This window comes from Littorina saxatilis, linkage group LG9 (genome assembly GCF_037325665.1).
Source record: "Littorina saxatilis isolate snail1 linkage group LG9, US_GU_Lsax_2.0, whole genome shotgun sequence".
Taxonomy (NCBI): Eukaryota; Metazoa; Mollusca; class Gastropoda; order Littorinimorpha; family Littorinidae; genus Littorina; species Littorina saxatilis.
The window spans coordinates 40,585,449-40,601,114 of record NC_090253.1 but is presented as its reverse complement, the minus strand read 5'-3'; the positions used below and the strand labels follow the sequence as shown (position 1 = coordinate 40,601,114).

Here is a 15,666-nt window from a genome sequence, read left to right as displayed (position 1 = left end):
GATGAAGAATAAGATGAACGTAAATTTGGATCGTTTTATAAAAAAAAACATTTTAATTACAATTTTCAGATTTTTAATGACTAAAGTCATTAATTAATTTTTAAGCCACCAAGCTGAAATGCAATACCGAAGTCCGGCCTTCGTCGAAGACACACACTCTAGCGATGGCTTTTGACTGTTGAGAGGAACTGGCGATATGCATTAACCGTCGTCTACGGCTACGACCCTTGCGTGACCCTGCTTCCGGGATTTTCTTTTTTCAAACTTTCACAACTTCGAATTGTACTGATCTTGTCTTGATGAAAAAAGAATTCTTTTATGATTAAAGAATGTTTGTGTAACAAGCTGTCAATTTATTATTTAGATTTTAAAAGTTAGGTCTAGCACAAAAACGCACCACGGTCCAAAAACATTCTGATAATCATCGATCCACGGCGCCAGTTTACATCGATAGAATGAGACCCGAAGGGAAGTAACTCATTTTTGACCTGAGTTCAGGATGGGTCCAAAAATTGTCCGAGACAATCTGCAAAATTATTTCTTTAAAAATTGCTCGCTCTTTACGTAGGGCACCTATGATGTTCCCGTTTGGTGAGCGTTCAAATGGAAGGGTGTTTGTACTGTGTGTAAAAGCCTGACAGTATCTGTGATGGTTTACGGGAGGTCACTGTGCCTTTAAAAAAGGCAAATTTTAACTGTCCAGCACTACTTCTTCAATCTCAAGTGATTAATTTAGACTCACTCGTTTAAGATCACTCGACCTTTTATTACAAGGTAAAAATGTATTGTGTTTAAATTATCTCTTAAGAAGTACTGGTCCAAGGGAAATAATCTATGTAAATGTTGAGTAACCTGTTCATTACAGTTGCGTACCTTGAGAGCTTGATCCAGGGAAAGCACTCTACTTGGCTTGGAGGATTAATTTTGGCACAGAGATTATTGTAGCAGTAGCACTGAAGAATGACGAACGGTAAATGTTCAACGTTAGCTGACCCAAAGACGAGTTACACTTACAAAGAGTAAGTTTCACTAAATCATCTGTGTCCTCTGCATAATCAAGAATACCGTTATGCGCCTAACCGTTAAACATCAGCGTTGTAATCGAGCCGTAAGCTTTTCGTATGTTTCTAGAGAAGGCAACTTCGATCAGTATTTCACTTCTAGTAGATCTACTTGTGCGCCCGGAACAAGGTGAGACGAAAGACATTTTATCGATCGATCCGATGTGTGGTAAGGGTTTGGATACGGCGATTGTTTGAGAGGAAGGCTGCGATGTGAAAAAAAAAAGTGGGGGAGGGGTGCGGGCGGGGATGGGGGGTGTGGGAGATCGAGGTATGGCAATTTTACGAGGGTAACAGAATAACCATAGGTAGAGAGATTTATAGACAGCAACTTCCAAACGCGCTGACGCATTTTTATCATGACCTAAGATGTTACAATATGTGTATGGCAAAGCTGCTGCATGTTATTATAAGTGATATAAGGGTTCATTCATTGTGACTAGAGTGAAAATGCAATCTTTTTTGCACTTTCGTTTTAATGTTTGTGTGGGAAAGTTTCTAAATCAAAGACATTTTTCTTTAAACTTTTTTGGGGGAGTGTCACGTGATTTAACACTTGTGTACGCGCATGCATTCCCTGTATATTCAGGAAATTATTACAGGAAGCGCACTTGCAGGAAATGCACTCACTTTGGGTCAAATTCTACCCCTTCTGCTTTATATAACTATGACCCAACTGTTGCAATAGTGCAAATTTAACAGTACACTTGTCTCCGAAAAAAAAAAAAATCCGAAAAGAAAAAAAAAACTCATCAGAAATTAAGAAAATTCATCCTTAGATCATGTTTTGTTACATATTTGTTTTAAATCATAACTTATAAGTTATATCTGCGACTTTCACAGTTCACGGCTTTATTTTTGTGTTTGTGAGAGGATTAACGAAGGAGCGGAAGCACTAATCACATGACGTCATCAATACTTGTGCTTTCGAGTAACAAGAGTTACCTCCCTTGCATTGAAATTGATGCCTCGACTTTGTCGAAAATCTGGCTCTAAACACAAAAATAAGGGTGCAAATAGCATGAATCAGGTATGGCTTCTAATAGGCATGTCAAAAACTTCAATTTGAAGTTAGATTTAGTCATTTTAGATGGGGTTTTCAGAGGTTTTCAGGGTTTTCGGAGTCAAGTAGAACCCCAAATTTAATGTTTTTTTAAGATTCTAAACCAGAAGTCACCCTTAATTTTGGGGCAATTAAGTGACTCTTAAAACCATTATAAGAGGGATGTCCCTGCCGTTGCTATGGGTTTTGTGAGCTGTAAATATCAAAAATTAGAATGTTTGCCTTATCACAACTAGTTAAATGGGTTTAGTAATATAGGGACCTTCAGTATTCAGTTACGTCCCTGATATATTCCAGCAGAAAAGACCTCACTCTGTAATGCTTTCAACAGGGACCATTAGCGCCTTGGACAGTGAACAGCCAGGGACCAGGTTTTTGCGTACTTCGACATGGAGGAAAGAGACACAGCTATTCTGTCAGACGTCAAGATAGAGATAGATGTTGCTGAAGAGATGCCACAGTGTCAGCATAGGACTGAACCACATCCGCAAGGTATGAATTTGAAAGAGACAACAGAATTAGATACAGACAAAGATTGCTAAACTCTGCTGAACTACTGCAACTTTTACGTCGTTTGAATTGTGCATTACAAATTATCTGCCCTGCAGGAACACCTAAAAAATCCATAAAATCCCGGAAGATTATTACATGTGTTCATCAAAGGAAAAGTTGAAGGTTTAGAGTCCTTTTTGACTCACCTGAGTAATTGGTGAGTATTAGGAATAGGATTCATATGTGTCCAGTTGTACGGCCGGCCAGCCGTCCATGAACAAAAAACTTAACGTTGAGGTTATCTCGAATGTTTTTCAAGCTAAACCTCTGAAACTTTGAACACTTTTAGGGTTTGATCACAGGGGATAACCTGACATAAGCGGGGCGGAAGTTATTCGCGGGGCCTGACATGATTGAAGGCACGTTTTGTCAGTTTTGTTGAGTCACTTGAGAAAAAGTGACTCTATGTAATCGGTCAGTGTTAGTCTGTCCGGCCGGCCGGCCGTCCGTAGACACCACCTTAACGTTGGACTTTTCTCGGAAACTATCAAAGCGATCGGGCTCATATTTTGTTTAGTCGTGACCTCCAATGACCTCTACACTTTAACGATGGTTTCGTTGACCTTTGACCTTTTTCAAGGTCACAGGTCAGCGTCAAAGGAAAAATTAGACATTTTATATCTTTGACAAAGTTCATCGGATGTGATTGAAACTTTGTAGGATTATTCTTTACATCAAAGTATTTACATCTGTAGCCTTTTACGAACGTTATCAGAAAAACAAGGGAGATAACTAGCCTTTTCTGTTCGGCAACACACAACTTAACGTTGGGCTTTTCTCGGAAACTATAAAAGTGACCGGGCTCAAATTTTATGTGAACGTGACTCATTGTGTTGTGAATAGCAATTTCTTCCTGTCCATCTGATGCCTCATATAATATTCAGAACTGCGAAAGTGACTCGATCGAGCGTTTGCTCTTCTTGTTGGATTTAAGATAAGCTACTGATTCAGCGATGTCTTAATTTGTTTCTTGATGCATAAAATGTCATAGAGCGATTGATATTTGTTCGTAAATTACCCTCAAAGCTGAAAATGTCGGCAATCGAGCGCCTGAAATGGCTGTTCGATGGGCTTCGGAAGTAGAAATGTGCTTTATTTCACAAAATCAGCTCGTATTTGACATCGGTTTGGGATTCTAATAGATGATGGAGTCATTGACGATGCAAAGAAGTGCTATTTCGGGGGTAGAATATATCGACCGACCCTGTGGACGACAGGCGTTCAAATGTGAGAGATGAGCGTACGCGGGGCTGCCGACCGGGAATGAGACAGCAGATTCATAATTTGTTTTGATCAGTAACAAAAAAGGTTTTTGTACAATCACTTGTCTTTTAAAAACATGCAGATTTTGTTCATACACCATGATTCAGTTTGTACAAAATCACATGTTTCTGTTCGTACACATTTGTTTGATCAGGGAGAAACAGGCCCCTACTACAAGTTATGAGTGTTCCAGTGGTCGTCATATAGCACAGAGTACGCCTACGAGTGATATTGGATCTATGTAAACCATAAGATGTATTGAATTTGCATCATCCAAAATCACGAACATATAACGCGTACAAACGGAAACAATTAGATGAAAGTGGTACGAACAGACACCTGTTTTTTATCAAAACAATTTGATGCAAGTTCAATACATCTTATGGTTCACATAGGTCCAACATCACTCGTAGGCGTACTCTGTGCTACATGACGACCATTGGAACACACATAACTTGAAGTGGGGGCCTGTTTCTGCCAGATCTAACAAATGTGTACGAACGGAATCAATTTTCGTACGAACAAAAACATGCACTTTTGTACGAACGAAATCATGGCGTACGAACGGAATCTGCATGTTTTCAAAAGACAAGTGATTATATAAAAGCCATGGGTTTCTATAAGACTTCTGTTCAAGCAAAGTTTCGTAACATACAGTGTATGTATTTATGAACTGAATCGAGACCTAGACACAAAGACAAGAACATTAATTTATCTACACAAAGTAATTTAATGTGCCAATATAGTTGTGGGGTATTATCAAATAAATCGATGCAGGTTCATCAAAATTAAAGTACAGTCTCCTAGTAAAAAATAAAGGGGTGTCTTAAAAAGTATATTATATATGTTCTGCGCGAACTTAGAATCCGGTTTCATTCTAGAATGGACCGGGTCCAGGTTGGAATTCTAACCCTGCGCAAGTACAGGGGTGCCATTCTAGAATGAAACCCTTGTTGCTGGTCCATTCTAGAATCGGCCGTGCGCAAGGTTGGAATTTGGGTCCAAGTTGGAATAGTCATTTCAGTTAGACTATCACACAGCCAAAGCCACAAATGTGGATTTTCTGTTTGTTTTTGTTTTTTGTGTGTTTGGTTGGGGATTTTTTTTCGTTTTTTACACTTCACTCAAAGACATCGTGAATTGGGATTGTGATGTTCTGAAAGTGATTACGATTTTGAGAGACACTCAGCACTGATCGCTACGAACGGAAATTTCCGGACTGACAGTGTTTTGCCGATCTCGCTTGTAACTTTTAATCTTATTCATATACATGAAGTTGGTCTTCTGAATTGTGAAGATATAATGTCAACTTTTTTTTAAACCTGTGACAACAGCTCTATAACTCACTCTGTCCTTCTGTTGGTCTGTCTGTCGGTTAGTCGGTCTGACCGTCTGTCTGTCTGTCTGTCAAAAAAATTGTCAAAAAACCGGACATTTCCGAGAGGGAGACAGCGCTGACATTGCAAGCGGCCGCAACCGGCTCTCATCACAAAAACAACTGCCCTGCAAACAATACCGCCCTGGTAGTCCCCCTTGCTATGGTCTGCCTTTGTTTATTGCGTACTCAGGAGTGTCAACTTTCTTGACATGACATGACATCGCAAGATCGCCAAAGGATTTTTTTCAGGGGTAGACAAATCAGCCCCATTTTATCAAAGGGAAGGTGCAGGTGGAGATAATTCAAGGGAAGACAACTCTGTCTTACCTACAAACATTACGGCCCCCTTTATTCAAGGGTTTCATTCTAGAATGGCACCCCTGTACTTGCGCAGGGTTAGAATTCCAACCTGGACCCGGTCCATTCTAGAATGAAACCGGATTCTAAGTTCGCGCAGAACACATATACTGCATCATCTTTAACAATCCACTTGTTTAGAACTAGGCTTTGTTACTGTCTTATTCATTTTTGGAATTCCGGCACACAAAACATATTACGTCATGTATAATTACGTCATAGACAGACATTGCGTCAAAGGATATTTGTAAACATCGTGCGAGCTAATTATAGAACACCCTGACGGAGGCCACGAGGCCGAAATATTGGTGAAAACGTGAAGGCTTGTTTTGGTTATTTTTTCCATATTTGTTTATATATCTATATATATATATACGACTTGTGTCTGCCTGTGTGTGTGTCCGCGATGCCAAGCCAAAGTTCTCGATCAATCTTTTTCAAATTTGGAGGCCACAACCTCATCGATGAGATATTTCAACACGTGCTCTCAGCGCGCAGCGCTGAACCGATTTTGGTTTTTCTCTGGATCCATTTCCAGTAACTCTTCCTTATCTTCTCCACTGTTTTCAGCGTTTACCTCCCTTCCTTCGTGTGGCGTCAATCCATATTCCCGTTTCTATTTTTAGAAGGTCACTGTCGACAACGCTCAATCCATATTCCCGTTATACTATTTTTAGAAGGTCACTACTCTTCTCCAGTGTTTTGCGCGTTTATCTCCCTTCCTTCGTGCGGTGCGCCGGTGTAGCCGGGTATTCGGCTTGACTTTTTCACGGCGCAGCCGTACCCGGCGAAGCGGGTATTCATCTAGTATATATATATACTACTAGTGTCTGTCTGTCTGTCTGTTCGCGATGCACGGCCAAAGTTCTCGGTGGATCTTTTTCAAATTTGGACACCGTATTCAGCTACACCCCGGACACAACCTCATCGATGAGATATTTCAAAACGTTCGCTGAACCGATTTTGTTTTTTTTGGTCTGGATCCACTACCAGTAACTCTTCCTTATCTTCTCCAGTGTTTTCAGCCGCGACGCGATTATCTCCCTTCCTCCGTGTGGCGTCAATCCATATTCCCGTTACTACGTTACTATTTTTAGAAGGTCACTGCACGTAACTATTTTTAGAAGGTCTCCAGTGTTTTGCGCGTTTATCGGGTCCCAGGCGCAGCCTGGTATTCACAGACACTAGTCGTATATATCTATATATATATACGACTTGTGTCTGTCTGTGTGTCTGTGTGTGTGTGTGTGTGTTCGCGATGCACGGCCAAAGTTCTCGATGGATCTGCTTCAAATTTGGTGGACATATTCAGGTAGACCCCGGACACAACCTGGTCGATGAGAATTTTCAACACGTGCTCTCAGCGCGCAGCGCTGAACCGATTTTGGTTTTTCTGTTCATCTTCCCAGATCCATTCCCAGTAACTCTTCATTATCTTCTCCAGTGTTTTGCGTTTATCTCCCTTCCTTCGTGTGGCGTCAATCCATATTCCCGTTACTATTTTTAGAAGGTCACTGTCCACAACGCTCAATCCATATTCCCGTTACTATTTTTAGAAGGTCACTGTCCACAACGCTCCTTATCTTCTCCAGTGTTTTGCGCGTTTATCTCCCTTCCTTCGTGTGGCGTCAATCGCGTACGGTGCGCCACTCACCCGGCAAAGCCGGCGTACGGTGCACCACTCACCCGGCAAAGCCGGGTACCCGGCAAAGCCGGGTATTCGGCTCTACTTCTTCCCGGCGAACCCGGCTACCCGGCGAAGCGGGTATTCATCTAGTATATAGATATATGACTTAAAGTGCCAAAAGGTGCGCACGAAAAGCGGACAAAGGGGCTAAAAAATAAAAGTTGACAAACAAGACTGATATTGTGATTTTTGCTAAAACAACAGATGTTGGAACCCAATTATGAACAAAATAGACACATGCACTCAAATTATTTCACAAATAACGGGAATTTTGTTCGTTGTATTATTTAAAATGGCTCTGAGACGTAGCATTCAGGTTATCTCGCACGTTTCTGAAGCTAGGGCTTTGAAACTTGGCACACTTCCAAGGTTTAATGAACCCCTTGTGTGGCGCAAGTCGCAATAAACCTCATCAAATTCAAAGGTCACAATAAGGTTAAAGTTGCTTTCCAAATTGGAAAATTTTCCTTGTCTTATATGTTTTAAAGCTAGAAACATTACACTTTAGCTAACTTTACATACTTTTAGAATGTTGATGACATTTAAAAAGAAAGTGACCTGGTTAATCTTTGTCAATTTCAAGGTCATAGCGGGGTCACGTTTGGTCCAAAATTTGGAAAGTTTTCATTTCGTCAATGCAGGAGCTGTGAAAATACACACATTTCTAGAGTATGTTGTCCTTCTCATTGTCTAGTCTTCATAAAGTCTTGTTGAAAACGCCAAGCGTCAAGGTTACAGCGGGGTCTTGTTGAGGTAAAAAATATAAGTGTGTCATTGAGGTTATCTCGCATGTTTTTGAAGCTAGAGCGTTGAAACTTGGCACACTACCAAAGTTTGATGACCCCCAGGTATATTGCAAGTCACATCAAACCTCCTCAAACTTCAAGGCCACAGCAAGATTAAAGTTTCTTTCCAACCTGGACGATTGTCATAGTCTTGCATGTTTTACACACTTTCAGGATTTGATAAAATCTTTAAAAAAAAAAGTGACCTCCTGGTTAATGTTTGCCAAATTTCACGGTCTCAGCAGTGTCCCCATCTGGCTCAAAATTGGAAAATTGTCAAATTCTTCCCATGCGTTTTATAGTGTATGATGTTCTCCACGCATGGTGAAAGTCTGGTTGATACAGTCAAACGTCAAGGTCACAGCGGGATTGCGTTGAGGTCCATAATATTAATTTGTCACTTTCACTACTGCCTTCTAGAAATACCTCTGAAACGTCACAGGCTCCAAAGGTTTGATGCTGTTTGGTTTATGATAAAAGTGATGCCAATTTTCATGATACGTGAAGCTTTCAGAAGGGTCAATTTGGATTCACACAAACAGAGAAAATGTTTATGCGACTCACTTTTTGCCATAAGGAATATGGATAAGAACCAAACTATCTGCTTCTCTAGCTCACTTGACATTAAAGAAAGTGACGATTTGATAATTGTTGATCCGAACTCAAACCTGTTGTGACCTAGTAATATAACCAGGATCAACAAGACAAGATTTCGATGTCCAGAAGTTGTCAAACCTCGAAACAGTTGGAAGTATCCAAGATTTAAGCACCATACACTTTTCAAACAATATTTTTTGCTTTGCTACAAAACATTGACCACACTGTGACCTTGAAACTTGAAACAGATCAACTAGACTTTGGTTTTGGTATGAAAAGAAGTTTAATAAAGTTACATTTTTACATGTTTTAACCAAACCATACCCCAACTAACACTTTGAAATTTGACTAAGGTCGACCAGACTTGGTTCATGTTTAAAGGTCATTGAATTCTATATAGAAGCGGGTGAGATGTCAATGGTCTAGCTTTTAAAACCTTCAAGAAATTAATAATTTTCCATATTTTGATTCAAACATCACTCCGTTGTGACCTTGACATTTCACAAACGTCAACCAGAGTTTGGTCACGTCGGAAGGGTAATTCAACCCTAGAAATGTTTAAAGTGTAAACTCTAGTTTTAAAAATGTTAAAAAAAATGGATAATTTTCCATTTTAAGATCCCAAATTGACCCTGTTGCGACCCTGAAATTTGACTTTGGTCAACCAGACTTGGGTCATGTTTGGAAGAGCTCAAGCTCTAGATCTACAAAGATGCACATGTGCTTAAGTTCTAGCCTCAGAAAGATAAATACGAGCTAGTGGCTATAACGTAGCCACGTTTTGAAGCTTAAAAGGAATCAACTTTCTGGCCTGCACTCAACCCCGCTAGCTGTGACTTTGTTATTGAGTATTATCACCCATACTGTAGTCACGTATAAAGGTCATCGATGAAGTTTCAACTCTCTAGCTTACAATAAGTTTGATAATTTCATAACTTCGCATTATTTGTGTTTAAACTTGACCCCGCTGTGACCTTGAAATTTGACGAGGAACATTTGAAGAATCATTAAGCAAAAGCGTTGTGTGAAGTGCCAAGGCTATTGCTTTAAAGGCAATGCAGAAAATGATTTGTTATCCTTGTTAACGACCGAGTTGTGACCTTGAAATTTGACAAGGGTCAATTATACTTCTGCCATGCCTGAAGGCTGGCTTTTTAGCACCCAACTTGTGTGAATTTTCAAAGTTCTAGATGTAATAATGTTCAATAAATTGATAATTTTCCATTATGATGATCCCAACTCGACCCTGTTGCGACCTTGAAATTTTACAAGACTCAACTTGAGCTTTAATTTTTTTCTCGGAGAATTATCAAGCACATGTGTTATACCAAGTTCAATTTCTCCAGCTTCAAAAGCAATGCCACCCATACGCAACCCAGCTGTGATCTTAAATTTTTCAAGGGTTAACCAGACTTCTGACTTGTCAGAAGGCTATTTAGCCCCGAATATGCGTGAAGATTCAAAGTTCTAGCTTCACAAGTGTCTGAGAAAAAATGCCGTTTTTTACATGCAGGAGAACCAGTCGGGACCTTGAATTTTTTTGAGGATCGACTTGATCTTCTCCATGTCGAAGGATAATTGATCGATTGCGTTGTACAGTCGACTCCGGTTAATCGGCCACTTTTGGGACTGACTGAACTATGGCCGATTATCCGAAGTTGCCGATTAACCGAACATTTTAACACATAACTACGTATGAAAAAAAGATTCGGTCCCAGGGAAAATTGGCCTATTACCCGGAATTGGCCGATTATCCGGATGGCCGATTAACCGGAATTGACTGTATGAAGTTTCAAGGTTCTAACTTTAGAAATAAAGCAGAAATGGATAACAGTCTGTGTTTTTAACCCATGCGTGACACGGCTGTGACCTTGAGATTTGACAAGGGTTAACCAGACTTTCACCGTGTCAAAACGTTATTAAGCCCTGAATGTGTGTTACTTTTCAAGTTTCTAGCTTACCACTAAGCTGTGAAAAAGATTATTGTCCGTTTGTTTGTTTTTTACCCGTATGAGACCCTGCTGTGACCTTCACATTTGACAAGGATCTTTCTGAATTTCTTTGTGTCGGAGAATCATTGAGCTACGGCGTTTTGTGATGTTCGAAGGCTCTCCCATTAAAAACAACGGAAAAAAGTAATAATTAAAATTGTTTAAAGTTATTGGCCCATACGTGACCTTGAGATAAGACAAAGGTCAACCGGACTTCCACCGTGTGTGGAGGCTATTAAGCCCGAAAGTGTGTGAACTTTAGGGTTCTTGCTTTGAATAATTCAGAGGAAAAGGTTATTTTCCGTGGGTATTTTTTACCCACACAAGACCTTGTTATGACCTTCAAATTTCTCAAAGATCAACCTAAAAGTTTCCTTGTTGAATAATCACTAAGTAAAAGCGTTGTTTGAAGTTTCAAGGTTCTAGCTTCAAAAATCTCTGAAAAAATATTTTTCTTCCGTTTTCTTTTCCTTTTTGAGAATGTGTTGCACACAAGACATCACGACAAACGCTCGTGTTATCATTTTTGAGTCACTTGAGAAAAAGTGACTCTATGTAATCGGTCAGTGTTAGTCTGTCCGGCCGGCCGTCCGGCCGGCCGTAGACACCACCTTAACGTTGGACTTTTCTCGGAAACTATCAAAGCGATCGGGCTCATATTTTGTTTAGTCGTGACCTCCAATGACCTCTACACTTTAACGATGGTTTCGTTGACCTTTGACCTTTTTCAAGGTCACAGGTCAGCGTCAAAGGAAAAATTAGACATTTTATATCTTTGACAAAGTTCATCGGATGTGATTGAAACTTTGTAGGATTATTCTTTACATCAAAGTATTTACATCTGTAGCCTTTTACGAACGTTATCAGAAAAACAAGGGAGATAACTAGCCTTTTCTGTTCGGCAACACACAACTTAACGTTGGGCTTTTCTCGGAAACTATAAAAGTGACCGGGCTCAAATTTTATGTGAACGTGACTCATTGTGTTGTGAATAGCAATTTCTTCCTGTCCATCTGATGCCTCATATAATATTCAGAACTGCGAAAGTGACTCGATCGAGCGTTTGCTCTTCTTGTTTTGCTTTAAGGTCGACTTGCGTACTCGCTCTTTCGCTAATCTCAATTAAAATTCATCTTGGAAGTTCGGTTTTATTATGCTTATAATTAAGAAGCTTAAACTAAGACAACAAATAGTTAGTTTTCCCATTAAACTCGATAAGGTAGTGACATTTTATGTTGAACGCAAGATTATGTCGCACGCAAGATCTCAAAAGATGTTGACGACATAATTTCAACACTTGCTGGCGCATTCGTGGTTCGTGATTTCTTCACAAATTCATATGGCGACAACTTCTTCTTGAGGAGCCAAATTCACTATTATAAACAAAGTGGTCTGTTACTCTTATCGGGGCCTGGAATCTTTTCGCGGCATGCGTCTTGGACAACCCGATAGCGGCAAGCCCCCACCCCCCACCGACCGGACCGTCGGCGCGCTGTGTCTGTTACACTAGGCCTTGGCAGAAACAAGATGGGTTAAAATCTAACAGGCCCCTGATCTTAAGACTTTTTTTTAATTGAAATAAAATCGAATTCATTAATATTATGTTGTCTGTGCGCTCGTCTTTACTCATACACTCACAGGTTTCGTACCAGTGTAACACCCCCCCCCCCCCCCCAGCTTAAAACTCTTTGTTTGGCGACTTACTACTGCAGAACTTAGAACTTAACCCTCTAGAACCTGCTCATGCTAGCAGCGTTTCTAAACTTGTTTTTTGTGATGTTTGGTAATTCATTATCTCCAGGCAAATATATGCACTTTTATACAGCCGCGAAGTGTGTTACGAAGTAGTGTGTGTTGCGTGTGCCTATGCACACTAGCTTGGCTGAGGAGGGTGGAAAGCCATGCAGCTCAGAATCAGATACCGATCAAAGTCACTGTGAAACCTGCGATGAGACCCTCTTTAAAACACATCTCCATAATCCCGTAACTACAATATTCCTACAAAACGCAAAAGGGTTACTGGGTTGGTTGTTTCCAGAAGTTAATTTTAACCTCAAAGAGCAACAGTTTGCTAATCATTGTACGCATCACGTTGGTCTGCAATTTAGACTGCTTTGTGATCTTCGCAGGTTTCACTGTCTGAATGAAGTTGGCGGCAACGAGTGAATTTGTTTGCCTCAAAGCGAATGTCCGATACCGGTCGTTGTCGTAAAGAAATAGTCTCAGTAAATTTGCAAAAAATACACTATCCTCGTTTTCTAAGCCATTTTTCTCAAAGGTTTGGTAAACCGAGGCTTTTTTGTTTTCAAACGCTTATGATTCCGTCAGAAACATCGAACACGCTTTAAATGTTGCAACAACAACATCATAATCCAAACGCAGGTAAAATACTCTCTAACTATACTGACTCTGATTTGTGTTTGTAGTGCTGTAGTACAAGTTCCTTCAGTTTTACACTACATTTTTAGCTTGAAGGGATTGTAGTATGTTATATTTTGCAATATGAATAATTGTACATATCAATATAATGAAAAAACAAGCAAATCGAGTCCAAACTTTTAGGTTTCCAACCTGGCAACTGAATAACAAGATGGCGTACATTTTGTCGTCTGCTTCCCCCTACCCTTCATAAATGTAGAAAAAGTCCCCGAGTTTCCCCCTTCTTCTTGCCTTGGCTGCAATGTTTACGCGGCTGGGATTTATCACCGCGCGGCTCGCTGACAAGATAAAATAAACAAGCTCCCCCACTGGAATTGGGAACTAGTGGCCATATGTTTGAACACAGAATGTGTCACGTGGTTCCCTAGATGAAGTAGATCCTTGTACATGTAAATTTTGTTTTTAACATAAAATAACCGTTAATTACCGAACATTATGTCGCACGCAAGATATGACGACATTTTCAGGTCGTTTTCAAAAATGCTGTTTAAAAGTTCTGCAGTCTTTGCTGGATTTCTTAAAAGACAGCAGTTTGATACACCGTTATCGCTTGACGTGTCGACGTCAATTCCAGAGTTTAAAAAAAAAGAGCTTTAGTAAATATCTGCGATTTAAAAAATGTATGCCGTGATGACGACACATCTTGCATGCAACACATTAAAATTCGGTTATCGAAAAAAAAATTCTGTCAAGATTTAGATATGACGTTTGGTTTCGTCTGTTAAGCGATGTTTAAGGCTTTCAATCAAACTAAATGCAAGGCATTTGTGCTTCTTGTTATTTTTCTGTGGCATATTCAAAACACGAGGTATCACGATGTCCGTTTTCAGATGGCCGGTTTTTGCGTTATTTTTGACTTTTAACAAAGATAACTTCAAAACCGTTCAAGTCAGACACACGAAATTATGTCCACTATATCTTCGCACATTCATCCACACACACACCAATTTTCAGCAGACACACGTTTTTAGAAACATTTTTATTGTAAAAAAACAAGCCGTCTTCTGTTCTGTGAGCACCTTTTGGCAATTACTTATTAAAACCAAAGCAAAAGAAAAATTGATAGTTCACTGTCATACTTAAAGTTGATCATAATCAGGATTGTATTCATGGATGGGTCTTGTCTGTTTTTTGTTTTCTATCCAGTGCCAGTCAAGGAAGCTGTGGCGACAGAGAGTACAGCTACAATGCATGCAGTGCAGACAATGGAAGGACAAGCTGCAGTCAACATTCAGTGTGGTCTCTGGCTGAAACAAGAGACTGAGACTTTAGAAACACAAGCTGCATTTAACAATCACAGCGATATCTGTCTAGAACAGAGTGTTGCAGTCAATGCTAACGTTGATGTGTGGGTAAAACAAGAAATAGAACCACTAGAAATACAACATGCAGTCAACCATCACAGTGACATGTCCCTGAGACAAGAGGCTGGGACACCCAAAACACAAGCTGCATTCAACAATCACAGCGATGTCTGTCTAGAACAGAGTGTTGCAGTCAATGCTAACGGTGATGTGTGGATAAAACAAGAGGTAGAACCACCAGAAATACAACCTGCAGTCAACACTCACAGTGACACATGGGTGAAACAAGAGGCTGGGACACCCAAAACACAAGCTGCATTCAACAATCACAGCGATGTCTGTCTAGAACAGAGTGTTGCAGTCAATGCTAACGGTGATGTGTGGATAAAACAAGAGGTAGAACCACCAGAAATACAACCTGCAGTCAACACTCACACGTGGGTGAAACAAGAGGCTGGGACACCCACAACACAAGCTGCATTCAACAATCACAGTGATGTCTGTCTAGAACAGAGTGTTGCAGTCAATGCAAACGGTAAATGTGTGATAGAACCACCAGAAATACAACCTGCAGTCAACACTCACAGTGACATTTGGGTGAAACAAGGTGCTGGGACATCAAAAACTCAAGCTGTTGTCAAAACAGTTGGTGTAATGTGGCTAGGACAAGAGTGTGATGCTAGGTTCACAAAGTCAACGTCTGCACGAGAGGAGAAGCATATGTGCACAGAGTGTGGTCATAGATTCATACAGTCTGGATGCTTGAAAAAGCACATCTTAACACATACAGGAGAGAAGCCACACGCATGTACACTGTGTAGTGCAAGGTTTGCGCAGTCTAGTAATTTGAAGCAACACATGTTAACTCATACAGGGGAGACAGAACATGCATGTACAGAGTGTGATGCCAGGTGGACACTGTCTGGACTTTTGAAGCAAGACATATTTACACATTCAGGAGTGAAAGACTATGCATGTACAGAGTGTGATGTTAGGTTCACCCAGTCTAGTACTTTGAAGCAACACATGTTAACTCACACAGGAGTTAAAAAGTATGCATGTACAGAGTGTGATGGTAGGTTTACAAATTCTAGCAATTTGGAGCGGCACATGTTAACACATCCAGGAGTGAAAAACTATGCATGTACAGAGTGCAATGCTAGGTTCACCCTATCTGGTACTTTAAAGC

The 15,666-nt window shown here is 40.3% G+C and overlaps 1 protein-coding gene across 1 annotated transcript in view; it reads left to right on the top strand.

Annotated features, from left to right (window-relative positions):
• Positions 1 to 926: 926 nt before the first annotated feature.
• Positions 927 to 15,666, top strand: part of LOC138977202 (zinc finger protein 177-like) — a 14,993-nt gene continuing 253 nt past the window's right edge. Inside the window, exons 1-3 of the mRNA XM_070350106.1 lie at positions 927 to 1,019; positions 2,456 to 2,616; positions 14,320 to 15,664. Coding sequence (XP_070206207.1) covers positions 2,514 to 2,616; positions 14,320 to 15,664 — 1,448 coding nt within the window. The 5' untranslated portion in view covers positions 927 to 1,019; positions 2,456 to 2,513. The remainder of the gene's footprint in view (positions 1,020 to 2,455; positions 2,617 to 14,319; positions 15,665 to 15,666) is intronic.